The sequence below is a fragment of the Columba livia genome, chromosome 4 (genome assembly GCF_036013475.1).
Source record: "Columba livia isolate bColLiv1 breed racing homer chromosome 4, bColLiv1.pat.W.v2, whole genome shotgun sequence".
Lineage (NCBI taxonomy): Eukaryota > Metazoa > Chordata > Aves > Columbiformes > Columbidae > Columba > Columba livia.
Window position 1 is genome coordinate 53,565,457 of NC_088605.1, and position 27,397 is coordinate 53,592,853.

Here is a 27,397-nt window from a genome sequence, read left to right on the forward strand (position 1 = left end):
GCCCGCCGACGGGTCCCTCCGTGCCCCGGCCCCCAGCCGGCCTTGGTGGCGGCTCTGGCGCCGGTGCCGCCGTCATCCCCACCCGCTCAGTGGTCCCCGCGCCCTTCCTGCCGCGGGGGTCGCAGTCCCGATCTCCGGCGCTAGGGGGCTGGAAAGGGGGGAACGCATAACGTGCAGGGCCGTTCGGGAGGCGGCGGGGCGGGCCCTCCGGGGGCGGGCACAGCCGGCGCGACACTCCCCGGCAGCGGGGCCCCGTCGCTGCCGCACTCACCTCCCGCGATCCGCGCCGGCCCGGCCCCCCGCGCAGCCGCAGGGCGGAGCGCCCGCCGCCGCGCTTCCCCGCCGCCGCCATGGGCGTGCTGCCGGTGCCGGCGGAGGTGCGCGCCATCCTGCTGGACATCGAGGGCACCACCACTCCCATCGCCTTCGTCCAGGTGAGACCGGTCCCGCGGCCGGGAGCCCGCTCGGGGCGTAAGCGTCGCCGTTATTACTGTGATCCCTCAGCCGCCGGCGGGGCGGGTGGCACGCTGCCCCGGGCAGATCTCGGTGCCCGCAAGTCCCCGGGGCTGGGATGCGCCTCTCCCGTGCCAAGAGCAGGCCGGAGCGTCCTACAGACGCGCAAAACCCGCACACGTTCCATGTGTTTTGCTGAATAATGCTGAGGAGAAAATACATCTCGTTTTACCCATTGCCTGTCATTTTTGTGGGCAGCTGTTCAGACTGCGGGCAGCCCAATACATGGGATTTTTTTGGTGGATACGGAGCAGCTGGAGCGCTCTCAGCCTCGTCTCGGAGAAGCCCTCGAGCGTCACTTGCTGAGGTGGCTGGAGCTGCAGCATCTCACCCGAACGTGTGGAGAGCTCCAGGCGCTATCTCGGGGTTATCCCCTGCCCGTTCCCTTCAAAAGGGGGTGCAGCCAGATGCCTGCAGTGCCAACGGAGATGTGTTACTGAAGATGTGTCCCCTTCCTGCAGCGTGCACAGGACCAGTACAGGAGGAAGTTAATGCAGAGGGTGCATCAGGTGTACGTGAGGAGGGTTATACTAACAGCAAATATGTACGAGTGGCTTCTCTTGCCTCAGAGGAGGCTTCAGAGAACTGAAAATGGAAGCCTGTGAGGCCAGGAGGAGGCACTGGGACAAATGCTGTAAGACGCTATTAAAACTCGCAGCTCTGCCACCGCTGTGGGTCCCTTTGCTCCCGGGGGTTTTGGTTCCTCAGCTCATAAGGGACCAATTTGCTTGTATTCAAGACACCTAACAGATACTGTCTAAATGCTGCTCCTGCCGTTAACCTGTATTTCTGTGTGACAGATTATAGCTTTTGGTGGATTTTTTTTGTGGGTAGTTTACAAAGGTGCTTTGTGACCCACATGACGCAGGCATGAAAGCTCCTGCCAGGCTTTCTGGGTGTTTCTGCTAACACAGTTTAACAGATGAACAACGTGACCTACATCTTTCCTGCCCATGTTTTTCCAGTGCTCTTGGAGAAACTTCAGGTCTAGATGGCATTAGAGCTGCCTCCCTCTCCTCGGTATCTTTCAATTTAAACAGCTCAGATTTCATACTGAACATCTAACAGAGGAAATAAGTTGGTTATATCCACCACTAACGTGTTGTCATGCACATAACAGGCACTACATCTGTGAAGGTTTCCTACCAAGAATCTGTTACAGAGAGGCCAAATGAGTTATCGTTCTCAGTAAAAGTCAATTTGCTGGGAAATCCTGAAAATGCCTGAAACAAGTTATATCGCTTGGTCTTTCAGTTAACCTCCCATGATTTCTATTTCCCTTTAAGAAGTCCACTGCTGGTTGTGCAGGCATTTTATTATTTAATATTAAAGGACTTTATTTAATCCTTTCTTTAGTATTAGTATTATCGAATATGAAAAGTAAGACAATAAAATGAGCTGGTCAATGGGTGGACTAAACAGAGATACCAAAAAAGAGAATATTTGATGGCCCCTAAGTTAGTGGTCTCCAAGTTTTCTCTTTAGCTGGGTCCACCCTGGCAGAGAAAAGTAGATGGCAGGGGAGAGATGTCATTTGATAAACTATATCCCCTGGGGTTTGCCAGATCTGGAAAAGAGCAGATTATCACTGAATTTTGTGACAGTTTGTATGGATGTTGAGAGGAAAACTGACCTGTGTCACTTGAAGTCTTGCAAGCGCTAAATAAAGCGTGCTACAGGGCTATTTACTGATAAAAATACTACCCTTTTATTTACTGATGTTGAAAATACTGGGTTTGGCGTTGCCATGAGCAGTCACGAAGGCTTGGGAGGGGCTGTCCAGCTGTGTTGGCAGTTTCTCCTTCCTGCCAGCTGTGTTGGGCCAGCCACATCTGGGGCTGGACGTCGCCGAGGAGCCCATCTGTCTGGCAGTGGGGTGGGGTGACAGTGTCCATCTCCCCAGCACAGACAGGCGGTGGACAGAGCAATGGGAGCTTTGCACAGGCAGGCTCGGGTGTCCTGCTGGCCAAGATAGAATCGGATGAAATCATAAAGGTTAATAACAGCCCTGGTTAAACCTATTAAGAGTTTGCAGACACTGGTGAGAGAGTTGCTAAAAGCTCAAGTAGCCTCGGAGATGCAGATGTTTTCTTGCAGGATGCAAGGAGTCTTCCACACAAACTCATGGCCTTTTAAAATCAGCACACTGTTGCTTGGCATCGCTCCTGACATCCGTCAACCCTCTGTCCCTCTGGCTGTCCAGCACTCCAGCCGTCACACGGTGTCCCCTCTTGGACCTCAGACCAAAGCATTTACCAGAGGGCCAAGGCTTTTGCCCTTTTAGAATCCAGTGAATCAATCACAGAATAAGACACTCTGCTTTCAAAGCCTCTTTGGAAGTTTTTCTTTGCCAGCACGAGACACTGCTTTTGGAAAGCAATTGGGACCTTCTGACGCCTGAATTGTAAGGGAAGTTGCACAAAATCAGCAGGACTATTGCCTTTCCCAGTGGATAATCTTTAATTTCCTCCCTGATTTAAAAGATAGTTTGAAAGTGGCTGAGCTCAAATAAAGGAAATGAGAGAGTAAGTGGGGATGTTTCAAAGCTGTTGATTTCCCAAAGCAACCTGATGGTAATTTTCTAGGCATTTAAAAGATTTTCCTTTCCTTGAAATTTACATTGTTTTTAAAATATACAACACCAGAAACGTGAGTAACAGAAAATCCTGAAGTCCTGCCACCACATCACGCTCTTGGGGAACCACACTTTTCTTAATTCAATTACAAGTGAGGGCACTGCAGGTGGTTCTCGCAATTAAAAATTTGGGTACTTTTTTTGCTCTTTTATGTCACAGAGAAGTATCAGCTTACAGCTATGGCCAGTATTAACTAGGATCCACCTGTCTGAAAATGTAACCATAAAATGAAGTCAACTTGCTGTCATTCTCCACTCTGATGATATTAGAGGTGACATATAGTGAGGAGAAAAATACCACTGGCCATTTTTTGAGCAGAGATGAGCTCAGGTTAGTTTCCTCCTGTCACCTCCACATCTCAGATTTTTCACGGTTAAGAAAGGTTTGATTCTGTACTCAAAGGAAGGAGCTCCCTGTCCTTCCCCTTGTCCTGAGGCTCTTCCTGCACTCAGAGATGTCACAGCAGCTGCTTGTGGCTTCTCAATCATGAAACACTGCTAATGAGAGTGATTTGTAACTATTTCTGCTTGCCCTGGGGATCTCAGGGAAGTTTTGTCATTCTCCTCTGGCACTTTTCCCTGATCCCATTTCATTTCATTTGCAGGACTGTCTTATGGAGCTCAGTGTCACTGGACTAGACTTTGCTTTTTAAAAAGGTCCTCCGGCTCTGGTGACAAGTTGAATTATGTTTTCAGAATGACCTTCATTAGGACAAGTGCCCCATAAAAACAGAGCAGTATAGCTTGTCAGTTTGGAGTATATGTGCAGTCAGCCTTGAACTTCTCAGCTGATGGCAACTTGAGGTCACATCTGCCATTTGAGAGAGTTAACAGGAAAAGTTATCCCAACATTTAAAAGTTGCAGCTACATAGGCATTTTGTGCAAAAAATCCACGTGCACTAACCTTAGTGCAAGGTTGGTGCTGGCCTGGGTGCAGGCAGAGACCCTTGGCTGTGGTTTCACAAGCTGCAGATCTGCAGTGGGAACTCAGGGGAATAACCATGCACACCAGCACGTGAAGTGGCTGTTTTGCAACCAAGTCAGCCTCACCTCTGCCCAGTTAAAAGAGCTGCCAGTTTTTCTTGTGCCTTGCCAGGAGACCTTGTTCCCTTACATCAAAGACAACGTGAAGGAGTACCTGCGTGCTCACTGGGAGGAGGAGGAGTGCCAGCGGGACGTCGGGCTGCTGAGGAAACAGGTGAAATCACCAAACTGTACCATGTCTCCATGGGTTTTGACAAGATGCCTGAGACTTCAGGTCACTTAGACTCCCTCGAGCACCCAACACGAGCCCATACCTCTCTTTGCCCCCCACGCAGGCTGGTTTCCTTGGCGGGTGGCTTCTCCCCCACCCAAAGCCTGGGGTTGTGCTTGGGGAAGGGCTGCTCCTTGGTAGGCAGCAGCTCGACTGCTTCCTTCAGCTCGCCTTGGTCCTCACAGCACTTGAGCCGGGGTCAAACCACAGCTTTTCAGCTCCGTGCCTGCACTGTGCCCGTCTCTTGCTGAATCAGCTGCCTGGGGCTTCCAGGTGAATGGTGTGAATTTGGGGATTGTCCTATGCAGGGACAGGAGTTGGATTTGATGATCCTTGTGGGTCCCTTCCATCTTAGGACATTGTAGTATTCTATGATTCTGTGTTTGGGAAGCAGTGTGGAAGGATGGCAGAGTACTTGCCCTGCTCAGGGCAGCGTATTCTGCCTCTGTACAGGGCCACGGCATTGATTTGAAACCTGTCGCTGTCTGAAGCCAACAGGGGCATTGGCTTCTTTGTCTTGATTTCAGTAATTAAATACTTAAGCAAGAATAACTCTTATTAAATTAGTTATGATACAGCTACAGTAGTGCTTATTGTTGCTTTTGGAAAGTACAATCCAAGCAAGTGTTTCTAGATGCTACTGAAGTGTGAATTTCCCATTGAGAAAAGCATTTCAACAACATTGTGACCCTTCACGTGAAGAACAGCTCAAGCCATGACCTACACAGAGCTGCGTTGATGCAAGTGTTGGGCCCCCCTTCCTAAATTGAGATCATGGAATCAGTAGAATCACAGAATCATTTCAGTTGGAAGAGACCCTCAAGATCATCAAGTCCAACCATTAACTGAACTCTGGCACTAAACCATGTCCCTAAGAACCTCATCTAAACACCTTTTAAACACCTCCAGGGATGGTGACTCCACCACTTCCCTGGGCAGCCTGTTACAATGCCCAACAACCCTTTATGTGAATAAATGTTTCCCAGTATCCAATCTAAACCTCCCCTGGCGCAATTTGAGGCAATTTGACATGCTGAGACCACTTCACCTCTTGTTCTCATGGACAATTTCCAGGCTCAGGAGGACTCCAGCCTGGATGGGGCCGTGCTGATCCCTTTGGAGAGTGGGAGTGGGGAAGAGGAGCTGGAGCGGGTCATCCAGGCGGTCGTAGACAACGTGCACTGGCAGATGTCTCTGGACAGGAAGACCACAGCACTGAAGCAACTGCAGGGTCACATGTGGAGGGCAGCCTATGCAACCGGACATGTCAAAGGAGAGTGAGTAATCGTGCCTTGTTACTTTGTGTGTGTGAGTAATTGTGCACGCCTTTCCCTTGGGCAGGTACGGGGTGCATCTTTCCTTGGTGTCAGTTAGCAGAATAGCTGCCTAAGGTCCTAGAAACAGCCCCACATACCAATGCAATCTCAAATTGCTACCTGGGTAGAGAAGCCAATATATTTACATTCAGTTGTGGCTTAAACCAAGCCACCGCTGTCATGTAACCAACTGCAAACACTTCATTTCCAAACTTGATCATGCAGTGAAACAAATTCATTGAGCTTAATCTTTCGATCTCAGGAGCCAAAAGCTTACAGTAACCTCAGGACTGAACAAGTTGTCCCAGTCCCCACTGGGAAGATGACAAGTGGGTGATATTGTTTCTCCGTAGGGAATAACTGGCACATGTTGGGCAACAGCTGGTTCTCCAGCCACCTATACAGAGTCTGTAAAGGAGATGGGGTCTGAGAAACAGCATGAGGTAATGGAGGCGTGACATGGGGCAATTCTCCTCCCACAACTGATGGGACATTCAACAAGGACAACTATCTTCTGCATGAAAAACTAAGAAAATGTCTCAGTATTTCTCTACAGAAATTTCTTGATAAACCAAGAGACTGAGGCACAAATATGAACTTCTTATAGTTCTGTGTCTGGCATTTTTTTATCCCTGAATTGCACTCAAATTTTGGAACAAGCCTAAACAAGCTGGGATTGCAGAGTCCCTTCATTTGTTTCCTCTTGGTTTGTCTCTTACCTGAGCATTTCCTGCCTTTCCTCTTTTTGCCTTCAGCCTCTTCTTTATGTTTCAGACGCCACACACAGGTGCATAGGTAAGGGCTACTGGAGTTAAGCTTGATCTTCTTATTTACATCCAGAGATGCTTGGTTAAACTATGCATTTCAAGTTCCTAAGGAAGGAAAACAAACCCTTAAGTTCATGAAGTGTTTTGCCAAAAGAAGGATGAGGAAGAAAAAGAAGAGCTCACAGAAAAACGTAAACATCTACCAGAGAAAGCAAACAAAAAACAAAAGCAAATCAAGAGGGACAGCCATCCTGTTGTTGTGGTGGTTTTCTTTTTTAATAAACAGGGATAATTGTCTTATAGTGACCCCAAAACTGTGGAACTGGCCCTGCTGCTTGGCAGCATCCAAGGAGTGAGATCTCTAAAGTCTCCCTCTCACCCAACTGATCTGGCACATAAGTGTCTGAAATCCAGGCACCGAACTCTGCACATGAACATGTGAGGATGGCTGGGTGTTTCTGCAAGAGCTTTACAACCTCAAGGTATTTCCAGGTGCTACCAGATACTTTTAATAAATAATTACCAAAAAAAGTAAATAACTTTTTTTTTTTCTTTAATTTTAAATACATAACATAAAAAGGCCCTGAGCAGCTTCTGTTCTCACTTTGTCTCTCTTGAGCATCCTCTGGCCTTCAGTTCTCCCAAGTTCCCACTACATTGATCATCTTGTAAATGTCCTTTGCATACAAAGAGCTTTTACATACCTGTAACTGCAGCACTGGAGGGATCTGCTGGTCCAAATGAGAAGGGAATGAGGGATTTGGCAGACATCTCCATTAGAAGTTACGCAGCAGTTGCCTTCAGTTTGGTCTTTTTTCACAGCTTTGCTCCCTGCTGCTGGGCTTGTCTTCAGACAGCTGCTACCTGGGCATTAGGCAGAGCTTACATTTTGAGATATGTCAGCCTGTTGCTAGACTTGTATCTTGCCTTACCAGCACTTTGCAAGGCCAGAGGAATAAGGGGAGGGATGCTGGTGCCTAGCAAGCGGCGTGTGGTTCTCCCTCTGCGTTGCAGTTAATCCAGGGACACATCTGGACTGATACAAATTGAGTCACTGAATATAGAATCATAGAATCATGGAATAGTTTGGGTTAGAAGGGACCTTCAAAGCTTATCTGGTCCAGCCCCCTGCTATGAGCAGGGACATCTTCAACTAGATCAGGTTGCTCACAGCCCCATCCAGCCTGGCCTGGGATGTCTGCAGGAATGGGGCATCCACCACCTCTCTGGGCAACCTGGGCCAGTGTCTCACCACCCTCAGTGTAAGAACTTTCTTCCTTGTGTCTAGTGTGAATCTCCCCTCCTTTAGCCCCTTTTAAGTACTGAAAGACTGCAATAAGGTCTCTTCAGAGCCTTCTCCCCAGAGCAGCTTTGACCTCAGTCCCTTAGGCGACTCTTTCCTGTTGTCTGGCTTGAAACAGTTCATATCGTACCACTCATTTAGCTCCTGCAGCTGCAGCCTCCTCTCAGCTCCTCCGTTTGCATGGCCGGAGCCTGTACCTGTGGGATGGGTTTGCCTCGTACGGATGCAGCTTGTGGCCATAGCTCTTATCAACAGGGAAACTTGTGTAGCTTGCAAGGGAGGTGAGAGTTGGGGTGGAAGAGCCTGTCTTCTCTGTCCTCTGTCCTCCCCCTTATTTCTCCCACATGGAGAAGGGCAGCAGGATGCCATTTTCCCCAACCTTCCCTCCTCTCCAAATTGAAGGGGCCAGAGAAAATGCTGCCAGACATCTGAGACAGTTCATCAGAACTGCTGTCTGTGTAGCAGCTGATGAGCTGCTCAGTTGGCTGGAGCTAAGAATATATCACCTGCTGCTGAAATAGACTCCCCGACTGCAGAAGCCCTGAGAAGATTGGAAGCAAAGTCCCTTTGCAAACTAATAGGGCAGTTGTCCATGCCTGGCTAAAGGTGTGACAGCAGGTGCCTCTGGGTTTGCCCTTACCTGCTGCCTTGTTTTGCCCTAGAGTCTTCGAGGACGTGGTTCCAGCCATCCGCAAGTGGCGGGAAGCAGGGATGAAGGTCTATATCTACTCCTCGGGGAGCGTCGAAGCCCAGAAGCTTTTGTTCGGATACTCTACAGAAGGTGATATTCTAGAGGTAGATAAACCTTATCACCTTCTTTAACAGCTTCTCCCTCTGCAGAGTGCTTCCCTCCCACAACTGCTTTTGCTGTAATGCTTCATAAATAGAGTCTGGGGCAGGATGGTGGGACAGTGGAGTTAAGCTCAGCCTGCCAGCATGGCTGAGCGCTGGCCATTGCCTCCCCATGCTGTGGTAGGAAGCAAAGGGGATGTCTCGCTCAGAAGTGAAGTTTTGCCCTGCTCCTCAGGTTGTACTCAGCAATGGCCTTGGCTTTTCTGTCTCTTTCAGCTCTTTGACGGCCACTTTGACACCAAAATAGGCCCCAAGGTTGACAGCGAGAGCTACAGGAGGATTGCTGCCAGTATTGGCTGTGCCACCAACAACATCCTCTTCCTGACGGATGTCCCTCGAGGTAGGTGGCCTGCCAGCCCTGCTGGCTCTCACCTGTGCAAGGGAGGATGCTGCTCTTTGGAGATGCGCTGCTGACTTGCCACAAGCACCCCGCAAATGCTGCAGACCACCTTGCTTGGTGGCATCGCCCTGGCTGGTGCCATGCTCCATCCTTACACATACAGGCTCTCAGGCAGCAGTGGGATGTCTGTGCGCACTGCAGTGAGGGAAAACAGGTCAAGCCGAAAACCTGCCCTTGCACCAGAAGGAAAGCAGAGACTGTTAAAGCAGAGGGGAGCATTTCCTGAAGCAGTTGGTGTGTCCCATGTACAAACAGGGTCAGTGGTTTTCATGACCTGTGTTCATGGGAGCAGATGATGTCTACTGTGCTGCTACATGGCATGCGCGGTGGCCAGTTCTTTGTGCCACTTACCATTAGGTTGTGTTCAGCAACAGAAAATTGGTTCTGGTCGCGAAGACTCAACCCCTGGAAAGCCAAGCTCGGACAGCTAATTTAGTCTCCTGTCTTTGCTTGGAACATCCTTCTGGCAGAAATGGCACCAAGTTGGGATCTTGGTGGAAGGCAGCTCAGTCCAAAGGAGTTAGCCCTTACCTTTTTCCCAGGCCTGGTCGCAGCTTGTAGGAGCTTGCGGTTACCTCCTTTTCCCTGTATTGTCTTCCCATGCTTGGGGAGCGAAGGAAGCTTGTGAGAAGTGACGCCGGGGGTAGTATTGGACTCACTAACACCACAGCCTGACTACAGCCCAGCTGGTTTGTGATACAAATCATAGTACAGTTTGGTTTGGAAGGACCTTCAAAGCTCACCTAGTCCTATCCCTCTGCCATGAGCAGGGACATCTTCAACTAGATCAGGTTGCTCACAGCCCCATCCAGCCTGGCCTGGGATGTCTGCAGGGATGGGGCATCCACCACCTCTCTGGGCAACCTGGGCCAGTGTTTTACCACCTTCATTGTAAAAAATTTCTTCCTTATATCTAGCTTGAATCTACCCTCTTTTAGTGTAAAACCATGGTCTCTTGTCCTATTGTAACAGGCCCTGCTAAAAAGTCAGTGTTTTGGGGCATCTTCAAGCCTTAAAAACCCTCACATGAAGCGATCAGTAAGCACATCTCATCTCTACTCTGCTCTCCTCTGTTTTTTTCAGAAGCCAACGCGGCTGAGGAAGCGGATACTCACGTGGCTGTGGTGATCAGACCCGGCAACGCAGGACTGACGGATGATGAGAAATCGTATTACAGCCTCATCTCATCTTTCACCGAACTTTTCCTGCCTTCGTCCACTTAGGGAAAGTGGCGCACACATAAAAGACTGTGCTTTCACCTGAATCGTCCTTGTGTAATGTTAGATTATTTTGTCCATAATCAGAATTCAAAATCAAACTCACGTCATGTCTTGGACCCGTGACTCGTGCAGGTATGGATGGAGAGTATGGTGTGGGGTCCCTTGTGCAGTAGGATGGAGGTCTGCAGCAGCCAGCTGGACCCAGGAGCAGTGTGAGGAGCAGCACCCATGAGCCCTGCTGTTCCACCCCTGTCCCAGCTGGGAGTTAGTCCAGGGGATGCTTTGAAATCTGGTGCTAAGACACCCCACCACAAACTCCACCATTCCTAGAAACAGATGTCAAACGAGGTGTATGTTCCCCTCTCCCAGAGGGACTTCTGGGGACCATGAGGGAATATGAGTTTCTCCCAGCAGACAGGGTTGCTGGCTAAGTCACAACTTTCAAAGTTTAGGGGGGGCTCGCATACCCAAAGGAAAATGCCAAATGTGGGCAATAATACAGGAGCTTTGGGCTGCCACAGGAAAAGCCAACCCTTGCTGCAGGCAAGCTCTTTAGACCAGGAACAACAAATCTTGGCTGTATCCACAGCAGGTCCAGGTGCAAACCAGTACAACTTGCATATGGAAGCTGCTTAGAGCTACACAGCCAGCCTACCAGAATGAAGTAGAGTATATATAAATACATCTTTAAAAATTAAATTCTAGACCCACCTCAGCGCTGCAGCACAGTGCTGGGATCCAACTGGCTGAACACCAAAGTCCACTTGACCATATTTCTGAAGGATCTCTCTTAGCACCAGCCTGCGGAGCTCCTCAGTAACCAGCATCACCCTGTCCCTGTCACACATTCATAGCACTGGTCAGCTGTGAGCAAACCTTGGCAAACAACTGTTCTTGAGAGACACATCCTGCTGCATTTAATGTGAATTAAGCCCCCAACCTTTTAATCCACTTTTACCGTAATTGTGCCAGTTTATATCCGATGGTCATGGAGCTTTTCCTAATGTAGTAAATAAAAACACAACTTTACTTGCGTTGTGTTCACTCCATCCCAGCATTTAGCCCTCCTGTCTTGTCACCCGTGATCCCAGCACCTAAAGGCAAATCTCTCTTTTTTCTAAATCTGTCGACACCTTCTCCTTTGACCCTCCCTGGCCCATTCTTTAAGGCAGACCAGCCTGTCCTACCGAGGAAGCTGCATTACCTCCCTGACCATGTGACAATTTCAGCAGGGGCTCGCTGGGGCTGTAGGAGCGAGAGCCACAGCCAGGTTATACCTAGTCATAGCAGCCCAAAACTCCAGCTCCCTGGTGCTGGCGCTTGGTGCATGGCTGTCACTTGCTACTTACTCATTTCTGAGCGGCTGTGCTGGAGCTTGTCCTCACAGATGGCCGAAATGCAGCATCAAAGTACATGTTGCCTTCCTAAGCACCGATGTACGCCCACAGCTGTCCCTGTAGAGGGAGACTGCTGTGCAGAGGCATTTGAGGAGGAGACTACATCACGTCCTTCTCAAACTTTGATGGTAGCAGGTAAGGCTGTGAGGCAGCTAGTCTGTGCAACAAGTGCGATCTTCCTCCTAAAAAGAGCCTGCTAATTAGCACTGTTACAGTAAGTGTATCTGCATGGCTGAATAGTCCCTGGCTTCCTAAATGTTAATTTTTGTCACAACACTGTAAATACTCACCCTTTGTTTTTGTCTTTGCCATCAGAAAGCTATGCATGGGGTAGGGGACAAAAATAAAACACGCTTTCTCCATAAAAGCAGTTTATTTAGTGGTCATGTTTCAGTGTATATCGGTTGTCATTTACTTATACTGAAATGTGCTGTTAGAAATACTGTAAGAAATGTACAGAGTTATCACCAAAAACCTGAAGTTCAGTTTGGATTGCATATAGGAAAAGGACAGGGGAAAAAAAATCACAGCTTTTTTTTTACTTTGATAAAATTACAAAATATGAAATGATAAAATGAAAGCATTGACTTTGAAAAAAAAAGTCGCAGTGAACTATTTACAGTAAAACACCCTTAAATCACTATTTTGTGCTCCACATGCATTGAGTGCATGTGCCCATGGAAGTGGATCCCAACTGCACCTGCCCTCATCCAGGAGGAGCTCTGGGGATGGGGTACTGGGGTCCCCTGTCCTTCACGCTGCTGTGTGGGCCATCCTCAGCACATGTCCCTTCAAGAAAGGTTGCCACTAATGACATAGCTACAAGGAGGCGACCTTCAGCAGCCCAGCAACAAGCCTCCCTTGGCTGGAGATGCTCTGGATTTACACCACAGCTGCCTGAGAACAAATTTTGGCCCACAGAAGATAAAGGGCTTGCTGAAAGCTTTCTACATAGACTAGTTTTGACAGAAGGTTTTCTTGATTGTTTCTCTTTTCAGGAGAGGCCTCTGACCTTTGCAGAAAACAGGATGCCCTCGCACCCTTTATCTCTCAGAAATGCCACGGTGCGGTATGGGTTCCCCTTCAAGTGACTTCTGCCACCATTTTTGTTTCTGCATATTTTCCTGCAGCTCACGCACAATGCAAACACAAGCTGAGCCTGACTCGCAGAGGAAAACAGGACCTGTGCTCATGAGAAGCAACTCCCATCGCTCTCCTGCCCAGCCAAGACAGCAACCTTCCCAAAAACAGGTTTTCAAACAGGGGCTTTGGGCTCCTGCTTTTTCTTTGAAAACAGACCTTCTGTGTGAAAACCTTCCTTCAAGGAGGGAGAAGCCCTTCTGATTTTGCCAGTTCTTTCCTGTACCTCCATCCCTCCGGCCAATGTCACCCAACCTCCAGAGCAGAACTGCCTCCCTGTGGTGACTTAAACCTTCATGTCTTGGTGTGACAGACTCCACTCAGGACAACTGGCCATGCTGAGGGGTCTGGAGAAATGTCAGCCTGTCTGAAGTTTGACTTGTAAGTGCATAAGGAGCACAACTAAACCCTATGCCCAACACCACTTACACCAGTTCTGTTTTCATTCCAGTGAAGCCCAGTGCCTCTAACTCAATTTTTCCCCCTTCAGTAAACAAAGTGAAAAAAAAAAAAAGCTTTTGAAATATTACACATGGTATGTGGTGGAAGCACTACACACTTACTTACAAAGAGCAGCCTTTTCTGGGTTGTCTTCAGAGCACACAGGCATTCCCGTCTTAATTCCTGTCTTAATTTCTTTGACCTCCTTCTGTGCACCTCACTTCCACTGGTCCCCACCGCTGAGTTTGAAACACGAAGTCCAGCACAGCACCCCTGTGCCATCTCCTCTGAGGTGAGGATGGTTCACTCAGCTGTGGCACCAGCCAAGTCTCACTTCTGATCACAGCACAGTTTCTCCCAAACGTGGCTTTACATTTGCCTGCTTTCCAGTCTGGAAGAAATGTCTGTTTGTGCACCATAAATGCCAGTCAGTTGGGGTCTTCCACTGCCCGATTCCAAGCCCAGAAGAAAGAGCTGCTCTTACTCACCCTACCAAGTTACACCAGTTGACAGCAAAGAAAACCACACAAGGAAGCATAACAAAAGACGAAGTCTAGTGACTCAAGAACCAGTGACTTCTGAAGACTCTTGGTGCCTGGAGAGGTCAATTTCCTTCACCTCCTCCTCTGCAGAAGAGGCTGAGGAGTTGGACTCAATGATCCTTGTGGGTCCCTTCCAACTCAGAACATCCTATGATTCTATGAGTGTCTGTCTCAGAGGTGCATTGCAAGGACCAGCTATTGAATGTCTTGAGCAACAGGAGTGCAACAAGAGCTTCTGAGAAAGAGTCACTGGTAGCACAAACCAAAGAGCTTGTGCTCTCTCATGCTGCTGTTGAGAAGGATCCATTCCTCTTGCAGCAGACAGCTGGTTTTGGCTCTTAATGAGACAGCTGCCCTCAGAGCCCTTTGGCAATATGATCATGATTGCACATGAAAACAAACTCATCAAAAAAGTGTAAATGAGGTCATGTTTAACCCATGAAACCACTCCTGCCCCACCTCCCGCTTATGAGAGGACAGGCTACAGACAGGCTACACTTGATCTGTCTGGTACTCAGAGGCTTCCGATAAGCTTTCGGAAAAGGTCAGAAAGTTTTCCTGGTACTCAGAGCAAACGATCTCAAATCTGTAGTGCCTGAACTCCATCGCAAAGGTGCCAAAGTAGCACAGGAAGCACATCACCAAGCCCCACTGGATCCTGGAAGCATGCATGTGGATGCCCTGTGCCATGAGGATGAAATCTGGAAGAGGAAAGTCAAGGACAACTAGTGGGTGCAGAGACACCGACTGGGATGGGAGAAAGCCAACAGGGAAGACAGTAAAACCTTAGGAATCAAAGTCACACAGATGATATTCAACCTAGCCAGTCATCATCAGGACAGCATGAATGTGGTGCCAGAGGTGGAAGGGATTTCAGGTGTCCAACAATGCCCACAGAGGGCAGCAGCTCTCCTATACAGACCAGGGCTTCCTGATCCCAGGTCAAGCTGATAAACATCTGCAGAGGGAAAGACAGAGGCCCAGAGAAGTCAATGACTTGACTGAACATCCAACTAGCCAGTGACAGAGCCAGCAAGTTGGGAATCTGTCTATGGGCCCCTACCTGCCAGAAGAATCCTAGTGGGAACTGGATCAGATCTCTGTACCACAGGCTATGGGAACACCTTTCAGCCTACACTGAGCAATCTTTCATTCTCTTCAGGTCACCTACAAAATCATCCCTTTCTGTGAAGTCCGGAAGCATCAGCCTACTGAAAGCAAAAAGAACGCTGCCAGAGCCAAAAACTGTCATCCGGGCTCACGAACCTGTGTATTGCCTGTCAGCAGGGTCTCACTGCTGTGCCTCAGGTTCCCAGACATCAAAATAATCTCATCTTCAGAAACCTGACTTCTACCCTTGTTCCTTTTTTCTCCTGAGACTTTTTATCTCAATATTCTGTATAATTTTAAATGCTACTAAGTTTCCAGTGCTTCAGTTTAGCTTACCTAAAGCCAAGGACACCTTCCTAAGCTGGGCATCTACCCCAGCCCAATGTATACCTCCTACAAACCTCCTGGCTGTCCTCCCTCTCAGGATTTCCTCTGCACTCCAAGAATGCAGGATCACACACTTTCACAGGTCAAACAAACAAACAAGCAGCCACTCCCATGCTTTAAGTGCACAAAACAAGTAATCTGAGACTTTTCATCTTGGGCTTTACACTGTAAAACAACCAAAGCTTCACTTCAGCAAACAACATTCTGTGCCTGGCTTGTGCAAGGGTTATGCATAGGCTGCATGGGATGGGGAGCCAGTCCCAAACCTTTGCAAAGCCAGTGGGGAGTGGGATTCCTGCCTCATCCTACCCCCTTTTATGAAGTGCCCAAAGACCTGGGTGCCAAGCACTCAGCTAGGGAGGGCTGGGCTGGGAGCACCCAGCAAACCAATAAAGGGACAAGTGACTAAGGAACTGTTTCAAGAGCAGGCTGTTCCTCGAACAAGGGGATTAGCTTATTTCTCAACATCTATTCCTGCCCTTTTGTTCATTCCAGCACTAACCTTGATGCAACTATGCAGTGAATGGATTCACCCCAAACAAACACCCAGGGCACACAAGTGCTGGTGCAAATAGACACATAAAATCTTCTCATCTTCAGAAACCTGATTTTTTGCCTTGTTCCTTTGTTCTCTTAAGAATTTATATCTCAACATTTTGCATAATCTTAAATGCTACTCTGCAGGTAAACAGTGGTGCTATTAAATCACACAGATACTATTCAATATTGTAACCACTTAGGATAACCCTAATAAGTTTTAGAAACATTTATGACAGAAGTCATCCTATCTATGGAGCAGTGCATCCTGGTAAAATACAAGTAGCATAATGAGCCAATAGTAGGATCCTGCCATGAAGACAAGCTGAGCAGCACTTCTAAGTGCTTTGAGATCCTAGGACAGATGCAAGAAGAGCTGACGCTCCCTGCTGCAGAGGGAGCTTCCCAGGGAGCGGGACAAAAGGATACAGAGCACCACGCAGAGGGTGATGCTGGCCGATAGAACGACTCGTGGAATCCCCACTTTACGTCCCTCGTTCTTCAGGTTGATCTTGAGAGTGAGGGCAGACTGGATCCAGCACGCCAAGGTCCCAAAGCCAAAGGTCAGTGACGTGCCCACATTGTGGATCTCCTCATCATTGGAAAGCTAAGAGCAAACAAAACAGTGATTGTTTAGACACAAGAGGAATTATCTGCTAGCTACCTTGGATTTCTGCTGAGGTGAGATACAGGAGAGTGGAAATCAGTGGGGTGTGAGACAGAGATGCTGTATAGTTTCTTTTGGCAGAGACGTAAAGTGTAATATAATCCAGATGAGTTGACAGCTGTCACAGTCAAGCAGATCTTCTGCACAAAGCCAAGCATAGTGAAATACAGAGTTGCTGGGAGATAGCCGCCATAGCTGCCTGATGAGACTCACCAACGCAAAGCTCAGAAAAAATCTTTTCCTGGTTCAACATGATGGCCAGGGCAGGCAAGGACAAACTGCTGGGGTCTTGTACAGCTCCCTGCAATGGAAGCAAACTGTGCAACCTCCAGAGCCAGGTGCATGGAGCAGAGTTGCCTGGGGCGGGGGGTGGCCAGAGCCCCAACACCTCTGCTGAGCTAGCACAAGCCAAAACACAGAGACATGCTCCTGCTTTGCCAAGTTTCTCCCATCAAAAAGCTTAACACCCTGTTCACTCTCCCCTCCATCCTCAACCACTGGAGGCTGAGGCAATAGGCACCCAATCTCTCTGGAGTGCAAGTGTTCCTCTGTCCCTTGGGCTGCCGCATCTCACTGGGCTCCGTGACTGTGCAATACTGCAAGGCAAAAGGACAGCCAGGTTCAATGAGCAAGAATCTGCAAAGGGAGCCCTTAAGACTGCAAATCCATGCAGAACGCCCAGCATGGCCAAGACTTAGGCCAAACAATTTCTCTTTTCCCTCTGCCTCTGAGTCTTTTCTAGAAAATAAACCAAAAGTCTATAATTCCTCTCTGAAGTCTTGATTCCTGTTCTGTGATTTAACAAATTCCCATCAAACAAGCTGCAACCTACAAGACAACAGTCTAGTTCCTGTGCCTCCACTGGTCTCTTCCCTCTCCTCTCTACCTTGGGTTTTTTTCAAGGGTAGGTCCAAATCATAGTACAGGCAAAAATGGGATTGAGCTGGCTGTCCCAAGGTAGCCTGCACTGCAAGGGACTCACAGCCATAATGTCCCTCCAACACATGTGATCTGCAATTTTTCAGAAATATGATTTAATGCTACATTCAGCTTAGCAGTCAGGCAGGGAAAAACACGGACTAAGGTCTCATTACCCTATGCTTTCATGGTTTGGCAAAGGATCTACACCAGGATACAGGTAACTAACAAACAGTGGATAATTAGCCCAGAATTTATAAGCAGACATGATTCAAAGTATCCACTTTTAAATAATAATAATTTGTTCTGAGGAACAAAAAAAAGGAAGGAAAGGTTGAAACTGCTTTCTTGTGCCTGCTCTGTACTAGAAATACTCCTCTCGCACCTAGACAAGGCTGTTACAAAAGTCTCATGGTTCCTAGCTGGGAAGCTCTCGTGAAAAAACAAGACTCCAAGTTTTCAACTTGTGCTGTGGAGTTAGGAAAACAAGGTCCAAAAGAGTCAAATTAGCTCATACCTCATTAAAAACAAAAAAACAAAACAAAACAAACAAAAAAAAACATGTGAAGGACATTAAGTTCCTGCAATTGCTCCACAACCCAAATTCACTCTTCAGAAAACAAGTACCTTTTCTGTATTGGCAAGAAAAACAGTGCCCTGCCTGCAAAGCCAGGAGAGAAGCCAGCTTACACCGACATTTCTCAGCTCCTGCCATTCTTGGGGATCATCACTTGCACCCCAGTGAGAGGGAGAGCATCAGAGCCAGCAAAGGGATAGGGGAACCCAAGTGCTGCTGACTCTAACGCCTTGATTTTCACTAGGAGACACACTCATGAGTGTGGACACCCAACCCTAGAGAGCAACGCTGTGGACACCCAACCCTAGAGAGCAACGCTGTGGCACTGACAGTTTGTCTGTTTGTTTGTACAATGTTGTAGAACGTTATACAATAGAGAATTGGAGGAACCCGTCACATCCAGCCTGAGGACAAGCAGGATTTAAACTACTTATGTTTTAAATGAAGGACACTGAACTGTCTGCTAAATCTGTCCGGGCAGCTGTGCATCTGTTGGCGCAGATGTGTATGTAAACTTCCAGATCTATCCTTTTCCCCAGGACCATCTGTGCCGACCCCCAGGGCTCAAGAGATTTAATAGATTCCCTGCTCTGGCTCTCAGCAGGTGAAGTGGAAGCATGCAGGTACAAATCCTGCCAGGAATAAGTGAAAAATGATTGTGGCCCTTCATTTCAGCATGCCACTGGAGCCACGTCAGCGGAAGACAGAGGTGGCAGAGCACGTACAAGGACAGACACATTATCTCCTGAATTCACACCACAGGTAGTTCCAAGGCCCAAGCAGATCTGCTAGAAAAGCAGGAACCCCACAGCACGGACACAGTGATCCAAGCCTGGCATGCAGTACCTGAAAGTTGCCAAGGAGAGTCATCCCAAAAGAGGCCAAGCACAATGCCACCAGGCCGCTGACATTCAGCCAAGGGTTTAGCACCTTGGGCTTCAGCTGTATGAAGCGCAGGACAGCCACAACAAGCGCTGAGGAGGAAACAGAATGCAAGGGGCATCATTAGTTTGAAATTTTTGGTGTAATGAGGGAAAAAGGACAGCAGAGCTGCTACCATGGATTTCAAGAAAGCAAACTTTAAGCTGTTCAGGGAGCTATTTAGCAAAGTACTCTGGGATTTTCAAACTACTGCAACATGATGCAGTAACCACCTTGCCAGGGGTTCACAGACCCCTTGTCCTCTTTCCATCCAGACGAGAGAGCTCACTGCAGGCTGGCTAGCTTGGTGCTTCTGCACGGCTCCCCCAGCTTAGTCGTAGATGAGATTAAGCACAGGAAGCTTTTCTCTTGTAATCCAGTTACGCCAAGCTCCCATGCTTCCTCTTCTCATTATGTTCTTGTCTAGGAGATGGGTTGCAAATTTTCTGGGGGGAAAGAAGAACACCTTCCTACTTGCCTGTGGTGCTCCCAGCACACGGTCTATCACATCCACACCAGACATTCACACTGTGGCAGCTGGGTTTGTCTCAAGGTATGTCAAACCCCACCTGTATTAGAAAATGCATGAACAGCACATAGGTATTTCTGCAGGTTTTACCATGATGCCCACTGCCTCTTCTCCTCCTCAGGAACAAGCTGCTGGTGCCACAAATGTAAGCTGAAATATTGCACTAATTTTCTGCAAAGACTGGAAGAGCAGCCCTTCCAAACTTAGCCAAAGCACTATGATATGATATGTGATACAATGATTTACCATATGACATAACACCAGGAGATACTCACGTTGCATATTCTTGCCCTCCCTAGGAAATGCTGCACAGAACGACAAAGCAAGCCAGAAAATCAGTTGTCCTTCAGATGGGATTCAAATCAGAGTACTAAAAAGCCATTCTTGACACAACATTGCCCGGTTTCAGCTCTAACTGAGCTTTGGCCTTTTGTATCTTCTCCCTGCATATACAAACCATAGCTCTGTAGTCTTCCTGTGAAGCCTGACCTTGCTTCCAGAGACCATACAATTTATTTTTCCTCTTGAGGAGGAGTTCCCTGTTCAGCCAAGCTTGTCTCCTGCCCCGCTTGCTTGACTTCGACATGGGAATTGCCTGGTCCTGTGCTTCTAAAAGGTGGTTCTTAAAGACTGGCCAGCACCTGTGGACTCCTAAGCCCTCAAAAGCAAAATCCTAGAGTACTCTGCTAAATAGCTGAACAGCTTAAAGTTTGCTTTCTTGAAATCCATGGTAGCAGCTCTGCTGTCCTTTTTCCCTCATTACACCAAAAATTTCAAACTTAACAACTTCATGATCACTGTGGCCAAGACAGCCACCTACCATCACATCTCCCATGACACATTTGCAAGTCTGAAGATTTCCTGGTTATATTTCTTCTTATGTGGAAAAGCAGCACTGAAAGCATCCACTACAGCTTAGCTTCAAAAAGCTCCATGTCTTTTATTTGCCTGCCCTTCTTCAGAGCAGCTGCTGCTGTCACATTCATACGACTGCTATCCCCATGTCCTCCCAGTTCACACGGTGAGTGAGCATCAAGCCAATTCCTGCCCTTTCCTGAAGTCCATGGGCTCAATAAGGCTTGGTGCAGGTCCCCAGAGGCTGCTCGAACAGTAATCTGTAGAAACGGAGCTTTACCTGGGAGCAGCTGAAAAGGCAGGTGTGTGTTCACTCCTGACAAACAGCCACTTTAATGTAAGCAGTAGCCTGCTATTCACATGTCCTTTGAAGTGGTTTGGGGGTGAGAAATTTAAATCGTACCATCACAATCACCTTGCACTGGGTGTCAGGCATACAAATAAAATGTGTGCAAGACCCTGGAGCCAGAATTATTTCTCCTAATCGAGATCCTGGCTCAACATGTAAATCAAGATCTGAATTTGAAACAAAACCACATATGGAAACAAAGTGTAAGGATGCCTAAACTGCCTAAAATCCACCCTGAAGTGATACTTGAAAATAAGGAAGTTCATGTCAAAGTTCATAATTAAACATATTATACTGTGTTTTACGTCCCAAGCCTCATTTTCATTATGTCTGATTAAGACTGTTACAGTATCTTACTCATACACGTACAGGTCTGGATTAATTCCGAAGCCCAAGTCAACTGGATTTCCCAGGTTTCCAAAAAAACCACCACATCATGCCTTTCACAGGCAGTAGGGGTGGAACTCATAGCTTCAGAGAATAGCTCAGAGTAAAACTGAGAGCTCAATAAATCACCCTATATAGGAAAACATAGATGCCAGTACTACTAAAGAAGATCAAATCAAGGTTAAAATAATGAGTTATCTGCCATTTAAGTTTGGGATAATTTGTTCAAAAAACATAAAGGTGAAGGTAACAAACAGTTTTAAGAACCAAACACAGACATATTTTTTCACTTATTTGTACTTTTCAGATTTTTCTTCTCTTTGCGGTGTTTCCCTCTTACTTCCACTGCTGGAAAATGCCAGTAAACTTCCACAGATTTAGTAACAGAATTTAGGAAGGGGCTGGGGGGACTTCAGCAGAGATTATATTTTGCATAATAAGTTGCTGCATTTGCCAGTATTCCCATGCCATTATCTCACATTCACAGCACATAACAAAATCCCACCATGCAATGAAAAACAGTCACACAGATTCAAGGCTAAAATGAAACAACTAAAAACATTAGAATAAACCAGAAACCAATGAAGTTCAAATCCATCTAGCTTCATTCTGTCTTTCTACAAATGAAGACAAAATAGTACTGGCTTAGTAAGTAGTAATAGCAGTTTAAAGGATTTCATATCATCAGATCCAAGAACAATATGTACAGGACATTACTTACGTTTCAGTGACTTATTAAAATAAATTATGAGAGAAGGAAACATTGCCTGTGTGGTTCCTACCTAGAAATGCCGCCATGTTCATGACTTGGCTAAACACGCAGCTTGCAGGAGGTGCATCACCTGCAATACTTGGAAAATATAAAGCATATCATTGTAGCTCTAGGATGGCAAAGACACATAAATAACAACCATCGTGAGAACAGTAGTTGCAGAAAATTAATCTCTTACCTTATATAAGGTGGTCTTTTGGAATCAGGTTTCCTACAAGACATAAATGCATAGGAACCAAGATTCAAGATTTTCTCTCCCATTTAGGTTTTGTTGGTTTATTATTTTAAAGAAACAAGTGATTTAAAATAAAGCTCACAACCAGCTCTTACCTATTTGGTACATTTAGTGGGAGAATTTTGTTATCTTCCACTGCTATAAAATAGCTGCCAGGAAAAAGAAGAAGAAAGAAAAATGAAAACAGTGTCAAACCTCATCCTAGTTTCAATTCCAAATATCAAATATCCAAATATCATTAAGTGCCTCAAAGTCCACTGGCAGGACCTGCTGCAGGCAGCCTGTGTCTCCCTCTGCTCAAGCAGGCAGTTTTCCTCACTTTCCAGCCCAACTACGCACCTCCTTTTGTGTTGCATCTGTTTTGTATGGTCAGGTGGACAAACAGGGTCACTGAACTGAGCTGCCTTAAAAACAACCACCCAGAGGAATGTTTTCGTATTTAATCTGAATAATTTGGTTCATCTGCTTCACCATGTTCCCCCACACCGTAAAAGCTGTTTGGATGCAAACAGAGGGGATGGGACAAGAATAACCAGCAATAAGGGTCACACAAATGGCTTAAGCTGAAAAACAACATTCACAGACCATGGCCAATGCGATATCCTACAATACAGCTGGCTTCTCTAGGCCAAGCATAGCTGCTGATTGCACATTCATCACTCCCAAATTCATGCTGCAGTCACCTGCCTGCATGCTTGGGGAAAGCCCAGCTCAGGGAAATGAAAGTCTTGTGTGCATTTTGGTAAGAAGTGTCAGTGAGAAAGTGAGGTGTCAGTGTTAATCCACTGGCAGATTGTCAGTGTGGTGCTGAATGCTGCAGATTTTGAGTTTGCACCCCAAAGTAGGGCCTAAACTTTGCTGAGTCATTTAAAGAAAAGGCCGTGAAGGAGAATTTTTGCATTTTTGCCTGCCTCTTTTCAGGCAGGTCCCAGCAACATGTGGCAGGAAGAAGGCACAGTGAGAATCTTCGCCTGGGGAGCACAGAAAATCAGGGATAAAAATGTGATCCTCCAAGCCCTGAACTGGCACAGACTGGCCATCGTCATGTGCCTTCTGAGCCTCACAGTAACTCGAGGACAGAGCATTCCTAAAAGACTCTCCCTACAGAGGCAGCCCACACCATAGTGGTACTACCAACTGCCTCAGCCTAATTTACTCTTCCAAACAACCAGCAAGTGGGAACTTACACTATCCATAATCCAGCCGATGTAAACAGGGTAAACACAAGAGGTAAAAACATCCACACGCTGCATTTCTTCCCATCCATACCTGCTAGAAACAAAGAACAAAGTAAAAACAAAGGAAAGAGGGCACAGGTACTGACCCCTTCTTTTGAAAGCAGGAAGAACATCCACACAGCAGGTGTTGAAGCACCCCAAGATCAAGCTCATAATGGTCAGGCAGCAGGCGATGCAAACTTTTCACACAGTCATTATCAGCATAAGGGGTTAAGCTGCTGCACACAAGCAGTTTCATCTGCACCATGCATAAAAACCAAGGCACAAAGAGCCTGCGGCAAGGGGGAAGACTTTTCAGACACGCCTACAGATTTCGTGTGGTTTTCAAAGTATTTTTCTTAAGCACGTTGCTCGAAGTCACACCAGAAGACCCACAGCCCTAATTCCCTGCTGCCTCCCATAGGCACAAGGCGAGGCCACCTCCTTGCTGGGATGATTACCAATTCCACACACACTGCCATAGCAAAGCCTGCAGCACGAAGGGAGAAGGATGCATGTGCTGTCTCATCTCCACAAAGCACACGACCAGCTTCGATCCTGGCCACAGCAATCAGCTAAAAATAGCATTTGGCTTCATCCAGAGTGGAGCCAAGCTTGAGTGCTGGTACCCAGAGCACTGTCAGGACCAAAGCATTACAAACAGGGTCCACTCCTGGAATGTAGATGCTGCGAAATCCTGTGTGGGGTGTTAAGGATGCTGCGTACAGCACCTCCTGAGGAAGCATTTGTCCTTCAGGCAAGATCATGCTGGATGAGCATCTGAGATGTCAGGGCTTTCCTTGTAACACATGCAGTTCAGAAATGCTACTATTTTGCTGTCCTGTGGACAGTCTCCTGTGCCTCCCTGTGAGTTCTTTGGCAATGGATCAAATATTTCCTCATGCTCTGTCCTCCTCTGTGAATATTCCTCCAGGCACCAACACAGCCAAGAAATGCAGACAGAGAGCAAACAAGGCAATGCTCCCTGCTCCAGCGCCTGCTCTCCTTTCACCAGGGCAGCAGCACCTGTGTCCCTGTGCTCTGTTTCCTCCTCCTTCCCATAGCCTGCTGCAGGGCAGGCATCTCCTGGGCTCACTGAGGTCCCCATAGGACAGGGAGGCACCCCAGGGTGTTGGGGTAGCTCAGACATGATGGCCCTTCACTAGAGCCTGCTTGCATCTGCAGGTCAGGTCTTTAAAGCAATGACTCTTTCCTTTGCTCCAGAGAATCATAGAACAGTTCGGGTTGGAAGGGACTTCAAAGCTCATCTGGTCCAACCTCTCTGCCATGAGCCAGGATATCTTCACCCAGATCAGGTTGCTCAGAGCTGTCTCCAGGGATGGGGCATCCACCACCTGGGCAACCTGGGCCAGTGTTTCACCACCCTTAGCATAAAAAATTTCTTCCTCATGTCTAGCCTGAATCCTCCCCTCCTTCAGTTTAAAATCATCACCCCTTGTCATATTGTAACAGGCCCTGCTAAAGAGAAGAAAGCACCCGCATTGTCTTCCTCCCCTTCTCAGCTCCCCAGGCCTCCCTACATCTCACCTGCAGCATAAGAACCATGGTCTTTCTGGGCTACCGCCCTGCTCTCTCCCCTCTGAGGACCTGCAGAAGACAGTAAGCACGTTCACCACCATGCAGCCAGTCCCTAGCTCACCATCCTGACAATATAGCCCCAGGCTGCAAAGGGAATGCTGGCTGGATACTGCTTGGGGCCCCAGCCACCACCTGCTGCCCTGTCCCATGGCAGCAGATGCTGGAAGAGTCAAGGTGAGACTCCCCAGACTCACACTTGCCCTCACTACAGGTCAGCTGTCCTATATTCTCTGCCCATCACCTGTCAGGGGTACAAAACAACATCCCTGCAGTACCCTGAGCCACACCATGCTTGCATAAAACCACAAGACCATGATCTGGTGCTGTCTCTATGGTTAGTCTTGAGTGAGGCTGATTCACAAATCTTAAAAGACCGAAAAGCAATCATATACCATCTCTTCCCTGGCCTGGGAAGAGAGGGAATTGTAGACAGGGAGTATAAAACAATGTAAGTATTAAATATGCCAATTTAACAAGCAGTTAGCTCCAGTATGTATACAGATCTTTAGGATGGTATAAAGGATCAGAAGAAATTCTCAACGAGAGCAGACTAGCTTTCCCCACCCACGTTGTCTCTGTTCCTCCTGCACAGGAGACACAAAGGGTTTCACAGCTCTGTTCCCGCAGTTTTCTGCTCCCATTTTGGTTGAAAGGGAGCAGCCAGGTTATCAAAGAATACAATTATAGAATCATTTGAGTTGGAAGAGACCCTCAAGATCATTGAGTTCAACCATTAACCTAACTCTGACACTAGAGCATATCCCTAAGAACGTCATCTACATCTCTTTTAAACCTCTCCAGGGATGGTGAGTCAAGCAGTTCCATGGGCAGCCTGTTCCAAAGCCCAGCAACTCTTTTCCTGAAGAAACTTCTTCCTAATATTCAATCTGAACCTCCCCTTCCACAACTTGAGACCATCTCTTCTCATCCTATCACTTGCTACTTGGGAGAAGAGACCAACACCCTCAGCCCATGTTTTCTCTGCAAGGTAATTGCTGTGCACGCAGCACTCAACTCTTTCCCACAGTGGTGGATGGACTAAGTCATGGTAACACAATTCTTTCAGGTCACGGGATGGCACATCTTATTACTTACCCTTCCTCCTCAGAAAAGCACAAAGGATTAATTTATGCAATAAAAGCAAACACTAGCAATAACACTTGTCTTCATTAACAGGTTGCCACAGCTCCTCTGCTTTCCAGCATGCCTCCCAGCCATGAAACCACAGCCTGTGTAAGCTATTTCAGCACTGTCGTGCAGAGAGAGAGGTGATAGGAGGCTTTTCCCCAGGCAGAGAGCACAGGGATAGGAACTTGATGGGGAAATAGGAAAATGCTGTCCAAATAACCATTACTCTGTGCTGAGCCCTGCAATGGAGCGAGGGCAGGACTGGTGCTCAACCTCACCAAAGTCAGTGCAACATGGCTTTGGATTCACTCTCTTGGAAAACAGTCCTGTGTTTTGTATTCAGTGTGCCATGCAGAGCCCCCTTCTACTGACCACTAACAGAAAATGACATCTGAAATCACTGCATATTAAATGAGCAACAAGCACAGAGTCCCAGTGGGAAGCCAGGTCCGCTGTTCAAAAAAACACTGAACTGTTCCATTTCAGCTGGTTAAAAACAAACACCCAGAGAACATCCCCAAAACATGCCTCTCTTCACAGCCAAGGAAGGGCAGCAGCCCCACAGAGCAGAACAACTACTCACATGTGGCCAGGTCTCCACCAGAGCTCAGCGCAGCCAGGACTGGACCTTTTGGAAAATAAGCACCCCGCATAGGTCCAGCCAGCCTCACAGGGTGTTGAGCTCTGTGCAAGCCTGCCTCTTACAGGGGGCACCAAGAACTGACCACGAAACGATGCTGCTGCTAAGCACCCTGCTCTGATGGGCTTTGTGCCAAGGCATGGGTGCGGGACAGCACAAGCAAGTAGCATCTGGCACATCCTCAGAAGAGCAGAAGGGCAATGGCTGGACCAGTGGCACTGCTGGCCCCTGCCAGCCCACACAGGAGTGTGCCACCTGCATCTCTCTGATGAAATACCAAAAGCAGGAAAGAATGGTCCATTTCCTCCAGGTCCCCAAATGGGAACATCTTTTCATGCTGTCCATTGGTACATCCTACAAATGCCTGAAGATGTTCAAAGAGCCATATATGGGCAGAGGATGTTTTAAAACCAGGATTCAGCTTCTGGGCATTCCTCATTTACTCTCTGTTGTGTTATTCAGGTACCAGGAACAAAATTACACGTAACCTCGCTTCCAAAGGAGAAACCCCAGCATGTGCCAAACCTACCTAGCTTTGCACTGGTGTCCAGCAGATATCATTCTCAGCAGTCACTTCTGGGTTAACCTGTCCCTTTCACAGATGGCCCCAATGTTTATGTTTTCAAGCTGGGAGACCCTTGTGCATGCAATGACCAGCATCTTCACCAGCAGCTAGGAACAAGAGACTGAGGAACCCAACTGACAGCCTCCCCTGCAGCACAACGGCTGTTGAGCCAAAATAAAATACCAAGAGAGATAGAAAAAATAGCCTAAATTCTCCATGGGA

The 27,397-nt window shown here is 47.6% G+C and overlaps 2 protein-coding genes across 9 annotated transcripts in view; one reads left to right on the forward strand and one right to left on the reverse strand.

The window, feature by feature from the left end:
• On the forward strand, positions 1-12,026 carry ENOPH1 (enolase-phosphatase 1). Its single transcript, XM_065061727.1, has 6 exons — positions 1-434; positions 4,246-4,347; positions 5,479-5,681; positions 8,453-8,585; positions 8,859-8,982; positions 10,126-12,026. Exons 1-6 carry the CDS (start codon positions 351-353, stop codon positions 10,263-10,265), a joined length of 786 nt encoding a protein of 261 aa, XP_064917799.1. The 5' UTR covers positions 1-350; the 3' UTR covers positions 10,266-12,026.
• Positions 12,014-27,397, reverse strand: part of TMEM150C (transmembrane protein 150C) — a 22,710-nt gene continuing 7,326 nt past the window's right edge. For 3 of the 8 annotated variants that reach the window (XM_065061720.1, XM_065061722.1, XM_021289468.2), the window contains exons 3-10: positions 24,792-24,851; positions 23,214-23,295; positions 22,122-22,175; positions 21,970-22,002; positions 21,802-21,869; positions 18,825-18,952; positions 16,246-16,423; positions 12,014-14,483 (exon numbers count right to left, since the gene is read on the reverse strand). In XM_065061720.1, the coding sequence (XP_064917792.1) occupies positions 14,275-14,483; positions 16,246-16,423; positions 18,825-18,952; positions 21,802-21,869; positions 21,970-22,002; positions 22,122-22,175; positions 23,214-23,295; positions 24,792-24,851 (812 nt within the window). In that variant the 3' untranslated portion in view covers positions 12,014-14,274. Of the gene's footprint in view, positions 14,484-16,245; positions 16,424-18,824; positions 18,953-21,801; positions 21,870-21,969; positions 22,003-22,121; positions 22,176-23,213; positions 23,299-24,791; positions 24,852-27,397 lie in introns of all 8 variants that reach the window. The other 5 variants (XM_065061723.1, XM_065061718.1, XM_065061724.1 and 2 more) reach the window with 2 other exon arrangements.